This window comes from Mastomys coucha, unplaced genomic scaffold, assembly GCF_008632895.1.
Source record: "Mastomys coucha isolate ucsf_1 unplaced genomic scaffold, UCSF_Mcou_1 pScaffold3, whole genome shotgun sequence".
Classification (NCBI taxonomy): domain Eukaryota; kingdom Metazoa; phylum Chordata; class Mammalia; order Rodentia; family Muridae; genus Mastomys; species Mastomys coucha.
Window position 1 is genome coordinate 61,263,110 of NW_022196909.1, and position 13,147 is coordinate 61,276,256.

A 13,147-nucleotide genomic window follows, 5' to 3' on the forward strand; every position below is an offset into this window, starting at 1 on the left:
AAGTAATAATCTATGACTCATTCCAAGAAATATTCGCAGGAACAAAGTTCCTTAGTGCACATCTTAAAATCTTCACCTCCTACACAAAGCTTGGCCCACTGGCACATTCACAACAGCAAAGGCCGTTTTTAAGTTTCTCTTATACACGCAGGATGTCTACATAGGCCCTGTAGAGATATGGGACTTCACCGCATCAGAGCATGCTCTCAGGCTTGTACTCCTGGCGCCTGAGAGGTTTGGAAAGTGGGACCATGACTTTGAAGTCAATCTGGACTCCAAAAAGCCCAGTTTGTGATCCTGCCTTACTCGCTCAGGGATGACTGTATCACTCTAGTGTCACTCATATAGCTAGGGCTCTGAGTGGTAAACCTGCAGAATGTCTAGGTCCACACAGTCTCTGCATTAGTTCTTCATCCATAGCCTCTTGGAGCAAGACAGTTCCTGCAGGTAGAGGCAGCTGTCCATGCCCAGAATTCTATGGGGCCAGAAACACCACACCAAAAGTCAGAAGAGCTCGCCAGGGAACAGGGAAAGTGTCTGTTCCCTTGATTGCACCATGATGGTGCAGGTCACCAGAGGAATACCAAGCAATGCAACCCCAGAGAGGTTGGACACACAGACCCCCCACCCATCCCCCATCCCACCGCATCCCACAATGCCTAGGATGAAAAGGAGAGGCTGAACTCTGCTCCTTGAGTTACCTTTTCCTTCCCTTTTCTAATTGTCCTGGGTAAGGACCCACTCTAAATAAGGCTTCATACTAAAGGAATTCTACAGGGGAAATCCAACTGGGACAAAAATACAGAGGGTAAATTTAGAATGAGAAAGTCTATGGTAGCTCAGTTAGACTGCTTGCCGAGTATGCTGGAAGCCCTGGATTTGAACCCCAGTACTGCATAAAATTGGCACACCTGTAATTGTGGCACTAGGGAAGTACAGGCAGGAGGATCAGAAGTTCAAAGCCATCCTTGACTACATAGCAAGGTCAAGGCTAGTGTAGGCTACCCTGAGAACATGAATGGATGGATGGATAGACAGACAGACAGACAGATTCTCTCAGGCTGGTTAATAGATACATTGATTGATTGGTTGGTTGACTGATTGATTGATGGATTGATTGATTCTCAGGCTGGCTGTTCCAGGAAGACTTAAGAGTTGGGCCCAGGCAGAAGAGAAGAAAGATGAGCGGAGGTAAGTCATACACCAGGGAACTGAATGGCCCAGAATAGAAAAACACACATATGTTTTAGGAGACAGAAAACAGACCAGCTGGCTAAAATGCAGTTTTCCAGCAGGTAAGATATATTTATTGTTGAAATTATAAAGCTGGAAAGGTATATTGGGCCAGGTGGTGGTGGCACACACACTTTTAATCCCAGCACTCAGGAGGCAGAGGCAGGTGGATTTCTGAGCTTGTGACCAGCCTGGTCCACAGAGCAAGTTCCAGAACACCCAGGGCTACACAGAGAAACCCTGCCTCAGATAGATAGACAGATAGATAGATAAATAGATAGTTAGATAGACAGACAGAAAGAAAGGAAGGAAGAAAGAAAGAAAGAAATTTGCCTAGATCACAGGTCCACAGCCTCAGCTGTCAATCCCTGCTGCTCTGACCACACCCTCTGTGAAGGTGCCCTCTCCCGCTGATAAAAAGCAAATCCCAGGCCTGAATTATAGGCTACAGGGTGCTGGGAAACCCAGCTCTCACTACAGTGTATCCAGAAATGGAGGACTGTTTCCAGAGATGCAAAAGCCTGGAGAGCCAAGGAGCAGGGTGGAAAACAGGAGCAGGGAGAGAACACACATGACCAAAGAGTCAGGTCTAAGATGGCTCAGCAGGGAAAGGCACCACCACCAAGCATGACAACCTGATTAACATCCCTGGGACCAACAAAATGAAGGAACGGATCCCAGTCAGTCAGTCAGTCAGTCAGTCGTCTTTTGATCTCCACGAGTGCACTGTGACACATGCACGTGATTCGTACACTTGAACTTGAGCACACACACAAATAAATATAAAAAATAATCTAATGACAAGAACAAAAAGCCCAGGTTCTGGCCAGGTGTGGTCCTACTATCCTCTAATCCCAATTCTCTGGAGGCTAAGGCAGGAGAATCATGAGTTCTAGGCTAAGGAGTACTACACAAATGAGCCTAGGGCCAGCCTGGGAGCATATCATAAGACTGTCTAAAAGGGGGGATAGGGGGCTCTGGGTTCCCGACTTTAAGCCCTCTCTTCCTCCTCCACCATACTTATCACCGCAGGGATCTCAAGATTTGGAAAGTAACTCGGGTATTTACAGCATAATTACCCAAACTTCAAAAATGATTGACTCCACAAACCTGGGGCTAGGTCCCTAGCCCCAGCCTAGTTTACAGTGAGGTCTCCCTACAGCTTCAGTTAATGACACAGTTAAACAACAAGATGGGGAAATGTGCTTCGATCTATTAAAACCTCCTTGTCCCCTGAAGACATGCATCTGGGGTGGGTAGAGTCCCTGGATCTCAGAAGAGCAGGCGCCTCTGCTGAAATGGTTTACAGCACACGGATAGGTTTCACACCAAGGCACATTTGGTGGAACTGATTTAAGGCTCTCATTAAAATGTTTCTTTATGGGGACACCCCCCAGCTCCCGCCTATCCAACCCCCGGCTCACACTCACCCTCCCCAGGACACCCACCACTTGAGTTCACATCTTGAACATCAGAGTCCTCATTGAAGAAACTGGCAATTCAGTGCTGCTGAGCAAGGGCCATCTCCACCAGAACTTGCCTTTGACTTTAGAAAGCTAAACCGCAGCACCAAATACAGCTACATCCAGCAGAGCTACACACACCAAAACCCACCAGCCAGCCCAGGAGGCCTGTGAGCTGGGGCTGCTTGCCCATATGGCTGGGCCCTCATCCTAATCCTGGCTGTGTAAAAAAAAAAACAAAAAAAAAACCATGCATACTTCTTCTGGGAGCAGATGTGGGACTTTGCCATGAGCAATCACTACCCCACACATAAGGAACATGGGGCAACTCCAGAAACACCAGGTTTGGAATTCCCAGAACTGGTTGTTTTAGGTTGTGCCTACCTCTTTTTTTACAACTGGGAGTGGGAGAGACTTTCATTCTCTGGCCTCCTAAACCCTCAACAGCTGGTCAGGAAGACGACAGCAGACAATTCCCTGATGCTGACCTCCTGGCTAGAACTCTTTAAAGGAACGGTTAAGTTCTCTTTAGGTTAATGGCTAAGACAATCCCCCGGGCAGAATGTCTCCCCAAAAAGGGCTGTTTCCGCAGACCACCACTGGTAGTTTTGTCTAAGGAGGAGTCCTTTGGTTCTTTCCGATTGGGACTAGCAGACTGGGTATTTGGGTAGCTTGGCAATTTCCGGTTAAATCACTTACAACACCTTAGTTGTGACTGACTCTCAGGTGTGATCAGCCAGGAAAAAGAACTCCTGCGGGACAGGGTGCCCCTTGTTTGCCCTAGAGATGGGGGGGGGGGCCACACCCTCACCAAAGTAAAGAGGCCCTCCACGAAAAGCCAGAGGTTTTTTTGTTTTTCGTTTTTTTCTTCTTTGCCTTTCTGCCCTTAGGAAGAGAGAGAATCCTTTCCTCTGAGAACACGGACAGGATGAAAATCCAGGAAACAGCAGAGCAAAGCCCGTCTGCACCTTGGCAAGCCGGCCATGCCCGATTTTGGCAGCGGCCTTCACTCATTAGTCACCACTACAGCCTGGGACCCTCCACTCCCGGGACACGACCCTGGCACCGAGTAGGCTCAAGGCTCGGGCCTAGTTGGAGGAGGGGGGGGGGAGATGAGGCACTTCTCAATCTAATCTGCCCTCTCCCGCGGAACCATCTGGGGTTCCAGTTTTGCCCCGGAACTTGCAGAGAGGGACCGGGCGCGTCGGGCCGGCATAGGTAACAAAGCTCCGCGCCAGGCGTGCCCCATGTCAGCTCGGTCAGGATCGGGAGCCAGGCCGGTCCCCCTCCTCTGGGCTCCAAGGCCCGGGGCATTCCCAGGTGTCCGCACCCTCTCACGGGATGGGAGGGCGCTGCTCCTCTGAAAAGGAGCTCTCGGCAGAGCTCCGGAGCCGGCGACTCCGGGCAACGCTCGAACAAACTCTCGGATCGGGCGGGGAGAACTCGCAGCAAACGCGTCCCCGCGCCCCAGGGCACCGTGTCGCTACCGCGTAGGGGGCGTCGCCAACCCCGGATCCTCCAGCCCCCAGCGAACCTCTCCACCTCCCCAACGGCTCAGCCCACCTCCCCAGGGCCCTTCCAGCCCCCCGGGTCTACCGCGCTTCTCAAAGCTCAGCCCGAATCCTCCCGGTTCTGGGGGGGTTGGGGGGGAGACTCACCGGCCAGCAGCTGCAGAAGCAGGGCTCTGAGCAGAGGCAGCGGGCGGGCTCCCATCCTGGCTGGCTGCAGACGAGCAACGAGGTACAAGGCGCACGGTGAGCGGGCGCACGGACCGGAGCGCGGGGGCCGCCCCAGCAGCTACAGCCCGAACCCGAGGCGTCCGGAGCTGGAGCCGCGCGCGCCCCGTACATCCAAGCCCTCGAGCGCGCCGCCGCCGCCGCCAAGCCACGCCCCCGACGCCCCCTCCTCTCCGCCTGCACGGCGCCCCGCCCCCTGACGCCCCCTTCCCCGCCGTCGAGGGGAGGAGCTGGCAGTAGAGGGAAGGATCTGGAGAGGGATGAGGGGGCGGGGGGCGGCAGTGGCAGTCTCAGGGGAGTGCGGGAGAGACCTGGGTGTTGTTCCCACCGTAATCTATCCACCAGGACACAAAAGAACCAAAGTGACTCTCAGGACTCCATGGGCCCCTTAGGAAGGATGGTCTCTGAACCTACCTGGAGATCTGGCGCAATAGTTTGCCCAGTATTCTCCAAGTTGGTGGAGTTAAGCAACCCAAAGTGCTGCAAGAGACAGACCAGCAGGGTGTCTCGGAAGAAAACAAGGAGAGCATAGCCAGGATGTCTCGGAAGAAGACAGGGAGGGCACAGCTGTGGTGCCCTGTGGAACAGATAGAGCCAAGGACTGGGAGGGGTGTGCGTGACACTGGACAAATCTGACCCCAAGGTAGAAACACTTGGCTCTGACCCCCAATGAGAGCTATTAAACAGACATTCATCCCAAGTCCATCTCCAAGCAGTCTGGGCTGTGTCAGGGCATGGCCAAATCTCCAGCTGTGGGGAGGCCCAACGCAGCCCTTGTTCTAGGCACCCTCCACCCCCAGCCACCACCCCCACATTCTTTCTTGTTGTGAAAGCAGCAAGGGGTGTGGGAGGCGGGTCAGAAGAAGTCAAGCTTTAGAAGATGGGCCCCAGCTGCTGACAGGCCTCCAGGATATGCAAGAGAGGATGGATAGCTAGCGCCTTGTCCCCCTTCTGGCTCTGGAGGGCCCCCCAGGCCTGCTTAGACCTCCCTTCCCCCAAGCAGCTGGGAGGAGGGAAGGAAGCCACAGAGGGCCTCACAGGCAGGAGAAGTGGCGCCAGGACTCCAGGGTCCTGCCACATGGCCACCACATGTCCCTGACAACCCAGTCCACAGCACCTTCTTCTTGTGCGCCTCTTTCCCCATCCCCCAGATGCCTTCCTCCAGGCCCTGCTATAGAGGGTACAAACACGGAGGGAACAGAGAAAGCCGAGAATTCAACAGCCCTGCACACCACCACAGCCCGCAGTCTTCTGTGAAGGGCCCTAACAGTCTCCAGACAAGACTCAAGACACAAAATGGTACCTGGTTCATTTATTAAAGAAACTGAAATACGTGGACCTGAAGTGAGGCAGCAGAGGATGAAAGAGGCCAGGGCAAGGCAGTTCAGCTGGCCAGCCCCAAACCAGAAAAGCCAGCAGCAGGCGCATCCCTGAGGTGCAGACCCACTTTCCCCCATTTTGGGAGCCTCAGTCAGCTACTCTAGAGGACTCCAAAGTAGAGAGCATATTATCCTGAGTGCCCTTCCGATGTCGGGGGCGTCTGGAGAAGGAGCCTAGACCTTAGAAGCAGCAATCTTCCACATAAATTGCTCCCTCTTCACCACCCTATTGAGCTGGGGAAGAGACCTGAGCCATGGGGAATGCTTTTAGGGCTGTGAGGACCCAGAAGACTGGAAGAGGGAGTCGAATGTCAGCTGCTTGAAGAAAGGTCTACGGTGCTGGCACTGAGGCCACGGGAGACCTGAAAGAGACCAGCAGCCACACATCACTGTGGATTCCTGGAGTCTGCCTGTCCTGCAGAGAGTGCGCTCTCTCTGGACCAAAGATAGAATGTCTAACCTCAACTTAAGGTCTAGGACTTTGTTTAGGCACAGTCTGCTGGAGGAGCATGGGGAAGAAACCCAAGAATGCTGGCTTGTAGCACTGTGGTGAGCGAGCTGATCCAAGAGGTCGCTGTGCTGAAACAGCATTGCTGCTTTCTCTAAGGGAGGCTTCATGCTGTGGGTGTTCTCATGTCCTCACTGAGAGACCTCAAGGTAAGGAATAGGACTGTATGTGACACGGCCAGCGACTCGAAGTCATTCCAGTTTAGAGAGCACCAGTGGCCGGTACTCTGCTGATTAATTCTGACTGAATAGTCTGGCTAGAACCTCTCTCCGTGTGTCTGTCTCTCTGTATCTCTCTCTGTCATTCTCTCTGTCTCTCTCATCTCTTTCAAGACAGGGTTTCTCTGTCGCCCTGGCTGTGCTAGCACTCTGTAGACCAGGGTGGCTCTAAATGCAGAGACCCACTTGCCTCTGCTTCCTCAGCTGTGGGGTTAGACATATGCCTACCACTGCCACTGTCTCTTGATGCCTCTGATACCATGCTGTCAGCCTGCCTCCTGAAGAGCTCCAGTCTCCCAGGCCACCTTCCCAGCTGCCCCTGGAGCTGCACTCTCACCTGGAGGGGGGCTGCATTGGGTTGGTTCAGGTAGTTCAGCGAGGCTGCTCGCTTCATGTTGCTGCTACAAGGGAGAAGGAGAGAAGTGAGGCCAGCCCCTTGCTCCTCTGTGTAGGGCACTCTAGCACATTTCTCCAGCACCAAGACAGCAGGCTTGCTGTCTTGCTTTGTCATATCTCAACCTTGTCATGTACCTGGAAGGCCGAGGCTCAGTCCCTTGGAGCTTCCTCACCAGGAGCTCACTACTTCTACGAAGCACATCACGGATCTTACCCAGAGAGCCACTTCTCTGGAGGGTGCCGCTGCCGTCCTATTGGGAAGAGGCAGGCATTAGGAACATAAGGATTCCATGTCACCCAGCTTGTAGGTCTATTCCTGCCATTTATTCAGCACATGTCCCCATCCCTGAAGCCCAGTGATTGAAAACAATGGCTTGTCAAGAGCAGATTCCCAGGGACAGGCCTGAAAGGATGGGCTAACTGGTGGAGACTATATGACTAAGACCCTGTATAAGCTTGGAGAAGGACAGCCTCGGAGTTTCTCAGTGCCCACCAAGGCAGGCCAGGCAGTGGGAGTGAGCACTTACCCCTGACCACTCCACAGCCACTGACGCATCTTCACCTCCCTCGAACTTCACACTGTCCCCAGGGCCCTCCTGGATGGTAGTTCTACCATCTCCTTCCCGAAGCAGCTCTGCCACCTTGGTCTGACTGACAGGGTCAGTACCCTGGAAGAAAGAGGAGATGCTAGGGACACAGCCCAGCCCTAACGCAGTGGCTGCTCTTCCAGAGGACACAGATTCAGTTCCTAGCACTTACATGGCAGCTTACAAATAACCCCAGAGCTAGGGATCCAGTGCCCTCTTCAGACCTCAGTGAGCACTGTATAAATGCAGACAAATGTGCAGACAAAATAATACGCACACGCACGCACGCGCACACACCCACACACACACATACATAAAATAAATTTTTTTTTTTTTTTTTGGTTTTTCGATACAGGGTTTCTATGTGTAGCCCTGGCTGTCCTAGAACTCACTCTGTAGACAAGGCTGGCCTCAAACTCAGAAATCTGCCTACCTCTGCCTCCCAAGTGCTGGGATTAAAGGCGTGCACCACCACTGCCTGGCTTTAAAAACAACAAATACTGAGAGAGAAGACTGGAAATGAGGATCGTTTGAGGGGTGACCTAGAAACCTTGTGCACCTTGTGTAATGGAAACTCTGGAATCTATGAGGGTGAGCCTAGCAAAGACTCCGAGTGCTGGGAGACAGAGCCCCAACTACCTTCTATAACTGGAAAGTGGAGGGACTGTGACACAAAACCTTCTACCTACAGTTTGTCCTGCCTACAAGATGTGCTGGGATAAAGGTGGTGCAGAACTCATGGGAGTGGCCAACCAATAACTGGTCCAGCTTGAGACCCATGCCACAAGTGGGAGCCCACACCTGACACTGCCTGGAGGGCCAGGAACCAGAGGCTGGATGCCCAGAGACCTAGGAGAGAATCAAATAAGACTGGCAAAAAAAAGCAATGAAATGAATGCTGGTTATATTATATTCTGCTGTACTTGTAGACTGGAGCCTTAGCATAATCATCATCAGAGAAACTTCATCCAGTAGCTGATGGGAGCAGATGGAAAGCCCCAGGCAAACATCAGGCAGAGCTCATGGAACCCCTCAGATAAGGAGGAGGAAGGACTGTAGCAGCCAGAGGGGTTCAGGGCATCACAAGAACATGGCTCACAGAATCCACTACATCCCTATGAGGCTCATAGGGGCTCATAGAGACTGAAGAGACAATCAGAGAGCCTTGTATGGGTCTGAGCTAGATCCTCTGCATACATGTTGTGGTTGTGTAGCTTGGCATTCTTGTGGGGTTCCTAACACTGGGAGCAGAGGCTGTCTCTGACTTTCCCTCACATTGCCTTGCCTTGCCCAGCCTCGATCTGAGGGTCTGTGCCCGTGTTTGCTTGCTAGCCCTGGGAGGTGAGGAAGAATAGGGAGGAGACTTCAGTTGGGATATAATATATGAGAGAAGAATAAATTAAGAACAAAGGAAAAGGAAGAAGCTAGCCTCACACTCCTTAAGTCCCAGGCTGCAGCTTGCTCTCTTTTCTATAAGCAGCCACTGCAAGGACATTATTCCCTCCTTATTGTGCACCTCACTCAATGAATAAACCGATTTGCCTAGTGTGGTTACAGTACATCCTTACACAGACTTATATGGAGTAGCTATGGTCACTTTTAAGTCAGCTCACACCTGCCCTGGCTTGGTTTTTTAAGACAAGGCCTTACTCCATAGCTTAAGCTACATGAAGCCCAGGCTTGCCTCAAACTCACAGTAACTACTGTGCCTCAACCTCCCGAGTATTGAAATCACAAGAACAAGCCACCATACCAGCTATGAAAGAAATCTTAAATCTGTACCCTGACACAAAGGGCAAGTTTGGAGTGAGAACATTCTTTTTTTTTTTTTTTTTTTTTTTTTTTTTTTTTTTTTAAGATTTACTAGGTGGGGCAGTGGTGGCACGCGCCTTTAATCCCAGTACTTGGGAGGCAGAGGCAGGTGGATTTCTGAGTTTGAGGCCAGCCTGGTGAGTACCAGGATAGCCAGGGCTATACAGAGAAACCCTGTCTTGAAAAACCAAAAAGATTTATTTTATGTATGTAAGTACACTGTAACTGGCTTCAGACACACCAGAAGAGGGCATCGGATTCCATTACAGATGGTTGTGAGCCACCATGTGGTTGCTGGGAATTGAACTCAGGACCTCTGGAAGAGCAGTCAGTGCTCTTACCCGCTGAGCCCTCTCTCCAGCCCGAGTAAGGACATTCTTACAAACCACCAGAGCCATATGACTTGGTCCTCCTCTAGCACATGCACAAGAACCCAAGTAGTCCCTTGAGTCCTTGTCCCCAGGCCCTTCCTTCTTAGCCATCCCATCTGGATTTCTATTTTTCTTTGGGACAGGGTCTTTTTTAAAGATGTATTTATCGGCCGGGTGGTGGTGATGCACACCTTTCATCCTAGCACTTGGAAAACAGGCAGGCAGAAGGATCTCGGATCTCTGAGTCTGAGACTGGTCTACAGATACAGATAAAGTTCAATAGAGTCTACAGAGCCAGGGATATACACAGAAACCCTGTCTCAGAAAAAAAATTGTATTTACCTTATTTTATGTGTGTGTGTGTGTGTGTGTGTGTGTGTGTGTGTGTGTGTGCATGTGTGCATGCCTGGGTGATATATGTGCATCACATGCATGCAGTACCCATGGAGGCTGGAGACCATTGGATCCTCCAGAACTTGAGTTACAGACATGGTGAGCTGCTTGACATGAGTGCTAGGACGGATCCTGAGTGCTGGGCAACAGCAGCAAGTGCTCTTACTTACTGAGCTAGCCATCCCTGATACAGGATCTTAGTAAAGGCCATGGTTAGCCTGGAACTCCCGCCTACCTCAGCCTCCCAAGCACCAGGATTACAGAGATGCATGTCCTGTGGTGTGGGCTTCTGACCTGTTTCCGGGAGCGCAGAGCACATTCCTCCAGGGTCTCGGCTGCCTCCAGCTTTCCCTGGCGCCTGTACAGAGCCCCTAGGTTTCGCAGAGTAGTGTTCACTGTGGGGCTGCAGGGAGAAGGATAAGAAATGGAGTGAGAACACAGCCCAGGAGCAGAGCACTTGCCAAGCATACACAGGCCCTTGCATACATTTAAGTGCTACAAAACAGAATGCGAAAGGACAGGAGAGGGGCAGAGAAAGGGCTGAGAGAAAGTGGAGGCTGGATGGAGGAGCCTCACAGACTCCCCCTCTGACCCCTGGCAGCTCACCTGCTTACTCTGCAGGCCTTGTACCACCCTCCATACTCTGCATAGGGCGAACCGCTCTCACGGGTCCGGCTCTGGGGATGAGAACAGAAAGATGCTAGGAGGCAGGTAGGCACAGGCTAAGTGCAGACTGGGTCGGGAAAGGAACTGGGCACTGATGGCCGGGCAAGGGAGTGAGTAGCTAATCAAAGGCAGACTGAAGCCAGAGTCCAGGGGTGGTACTACTCACCCTGCTCATCTCCTCCCGCTCCTCAGCATGCATCCAGATTGGCTTGTGGTCATCTGGGGATGAGATATTGCGTGAGAGGGTAAGAGAACAGACCTGGACACTATATGGGGATCTAGAACCCACAGCCAATGGAGCTGGACTGAAGGGGCGTGGCTTTCCCTACTACCTGTGTGTGGTCCCCAATCTAGCCCTACCCCCAGACCTTACCACTCACCATCCACAGATCCAAACTCCTGCACATGGGCACGGGTCAGGATCTCTTTGTATAGAGTCTCAGCCTCAGAGTACTTGCCCTGCTTTAGGTAGCAGGAAGCCTAGGAGACAGCAGCAGAAACCCAGGAGCAAGAGATGGAAAGAGGCAGGTCTGGCCAGACTCAGACAGCTCCACTTCTTGGCATCTGTCTCCCAAGACCCTACTCATTCAACCTGTTCTCACTGTGGGGTTAAAGTTATTCTTGCCCGACTCCTACTGTGACTGGAACCTCTGGCAGCAGAATGAAGCAGACCCTTCATTCTCAGAGGCAGTCATAGAGACAGACACCAAGTTGGTCAAGGAGTGTGTGTGCTCCATTCTGATGCTTTCTGAGTCCAGGACCCACGTGGGAGGCCTTTCCCACCCCCTCCTTCTACCCTCCTGTCTCTTCCTTCCTTACCAGGTTATTCTTGGTCCGAGCTACGTTAGGGTTGTCTGGCCCTAGCTGGCTCTCATAGATAGCTAATGCCCGCTGATAATAGCGTTCCACTGCCTCGTACTTGCCCTGGTTTTGACATAGGAGGGCCAAGTTGTTCAGCTGCTTTGCCACATCTGGATGGTCGGTGCCCAAGACCTGAGAAAGAGCAAAGGAGGCGATAAATGACCATGCTGTGTGTGTGTGTGCATGCACACGAGGGGGAGAAGGAAGAGAGGGATGAAGATAGGAAGCCCGTAAAGGGGAGGGTGAGGAAGGAGGTGGGCACCTTCTCTCGGATCTCCAGTGCCCGCTGGCACAGTGGCTCCGCCTCCTTGTATTTACCCCGTTTGCCATACAGTACAGCCAGATTGTTGAGTGTGGCAGCCACCTGCAAAGAAGGCCAACCCCTATCACACACCAGTTCTGCAAAGGCTGACCCTCCAGGTGGCTCAGCAGGGACAAATGCTTGTTGCCAAGCCTGTGGACCTAAATTCACAGGGCACACAGGGCACAGAGAACCATCTCCAGCAAGCTGATTGTCCTCTGACCTCTGGACAACTCTTCCCCACCTCGGCCCCTGAAATAACTTCAAAAAGGACACAGACAGAGACATTGTACCACCAGAGCCAAAGTCTGGAAAGAGAAACTATGAACAGAATGGCTGAAGCTCTATGGGGTGAGGGTATCGCCCTCTAGAGGGACTTCGAAAAATTTCTGATGGTGGTTTCTGGCTGCAGTCCAGTAGGAAAGCCATGGAGACTGCTTGTGTTATAGTATTCTGGAGACTCTGGGACACCCCGGACCTGAGACAAGGGGCAGAAGCACCAGCATCACTGGGAGGAGGTCAAGATCTTGGTGCTGCCGACATGCAGCATCCCTGCCTAGCTAACAGGACATCGCAGGGAACTGTTCTCACAAGGTCCCCTCATTTCCAAGGCTGTTATAGCTCATTTTCTCAACTTGGGCAACCCATCAAATGCTTGGCACTCTGTCCCTATTTAAAGCTGTTTTTTAGAACTTTATCTTTTAAAAAAGTTCTTAACGACATGTGTGTCTGTGTGTGTGTATGTCTGTATGTGTGTGTCTGTATGTGTATGTGTATCTGTGTATGTGTGTGTATATGTGTCTGTGTGTGTATCTGTGTGTATATATGCGTGTGTGTGAGTGTATGTGTCTGTGTCTCTATGTGTGTTGTGAGTGTATCTGTGTGTATATGTGTGTCTGTGAGTGTGTGTGAGTATGTATGAATGTGTGTGTGTGTGTGTGTGAGTATGTGTGAGTGATGTGATATAGGAGACCAGAGTTGCCAGATGCTTTGAGTCACATGATGTGGGTTCTGGGAACTGAAGCCGGGTCCTTTGAAAAAGCAGTACACTCTCCTGTAGAGCCACACCTCCAGCTACCAACTTTTTATTTTCAAAGCTTTTAAATGTGTGTGTATGCAGTGATGGCGCATGCCTTTAATCCCAGCTCTTGGGAGGCAGAGGCAGGCATATTTGGTCTACAGAGTGAGTTCCAGGACAGCCAGGACTACACAGAGAAACCCTG

At 51.8% G+C, this 13,147-nt stretch overlaps 2 protein-coding genes across 3 annotated transcripts in view; both read right to left on the reverse strand.

Moving 5' to 3' along the window:
• The window catches only part of Ptk7 (protein tyrosine kinase 7 (inactive)), a 65,321-nt gene extending 60,730 nt beyond the window's left edge, over positions 1-4,591 (reverse strand). Inside the window, exon 1 of the mRNA XM_031346799.1 lies at positions 4,355-4,591. Coding sequence (XP_031202659.1) covers positions 4,355-4,409 — 55 coding nt within the window. The 5' untranslated portion in view covers positions 4,410-4,591. The remainder of the gene's footprint in view (positions 1-4,354) is intronic.
• A 1,138-nt stretch (positions 4,592-5,729) lies between these two features.
• The window catches only part of Klc4 (kinesin light chain 4), a 15,508-nt gene continuing 8,090 nt past the window's right edge, over positions 5,730-13,147 (reverse strand). For both annotated transcript variants that reach the window (XM_031347721.1, XM_031347720.1), the window contains exons 8-17: positions 11,886-11,987; positions 11,582-11,755; positions 11,143-11,242; positions 10,929-10,981; positions 10,703-10,773; positions 10,391-10,499; positions 7,461-7,601; positions 7,069-7,184; positions 6,875-6,938; positions 5,730-6,173 (exon numbers count right to left, since the gene is read on the reverse strand). In XM_031347721.1, the coding sequence (XP_031203581.1) occupies positions 6,123-6,173; positions 6,875-6,938; positions 7,069-7,184; positions 7,461-7,601; positions 10,391-10,499; positions 10,703-10,773; positions 10,929-10,981; positions 11,143-11,242; positions 11,582-11,755; positions 11,886-11,987 (981 nt within the window). In that variant the 3' untranslated portion in view covers positions 5,730-6,122. The remainder of the gene's footprint in view (positions 6,174-6,874; positions 6,939-7,068; positions 7,185-7,460; positions 7,602-10,390; positions 10,500-10,702; positions 10,774-10,928; positions 10,982-11,142; positions 11,243-11,581; positions 11,756-11,885; positions 11,988-13,147) is intronic.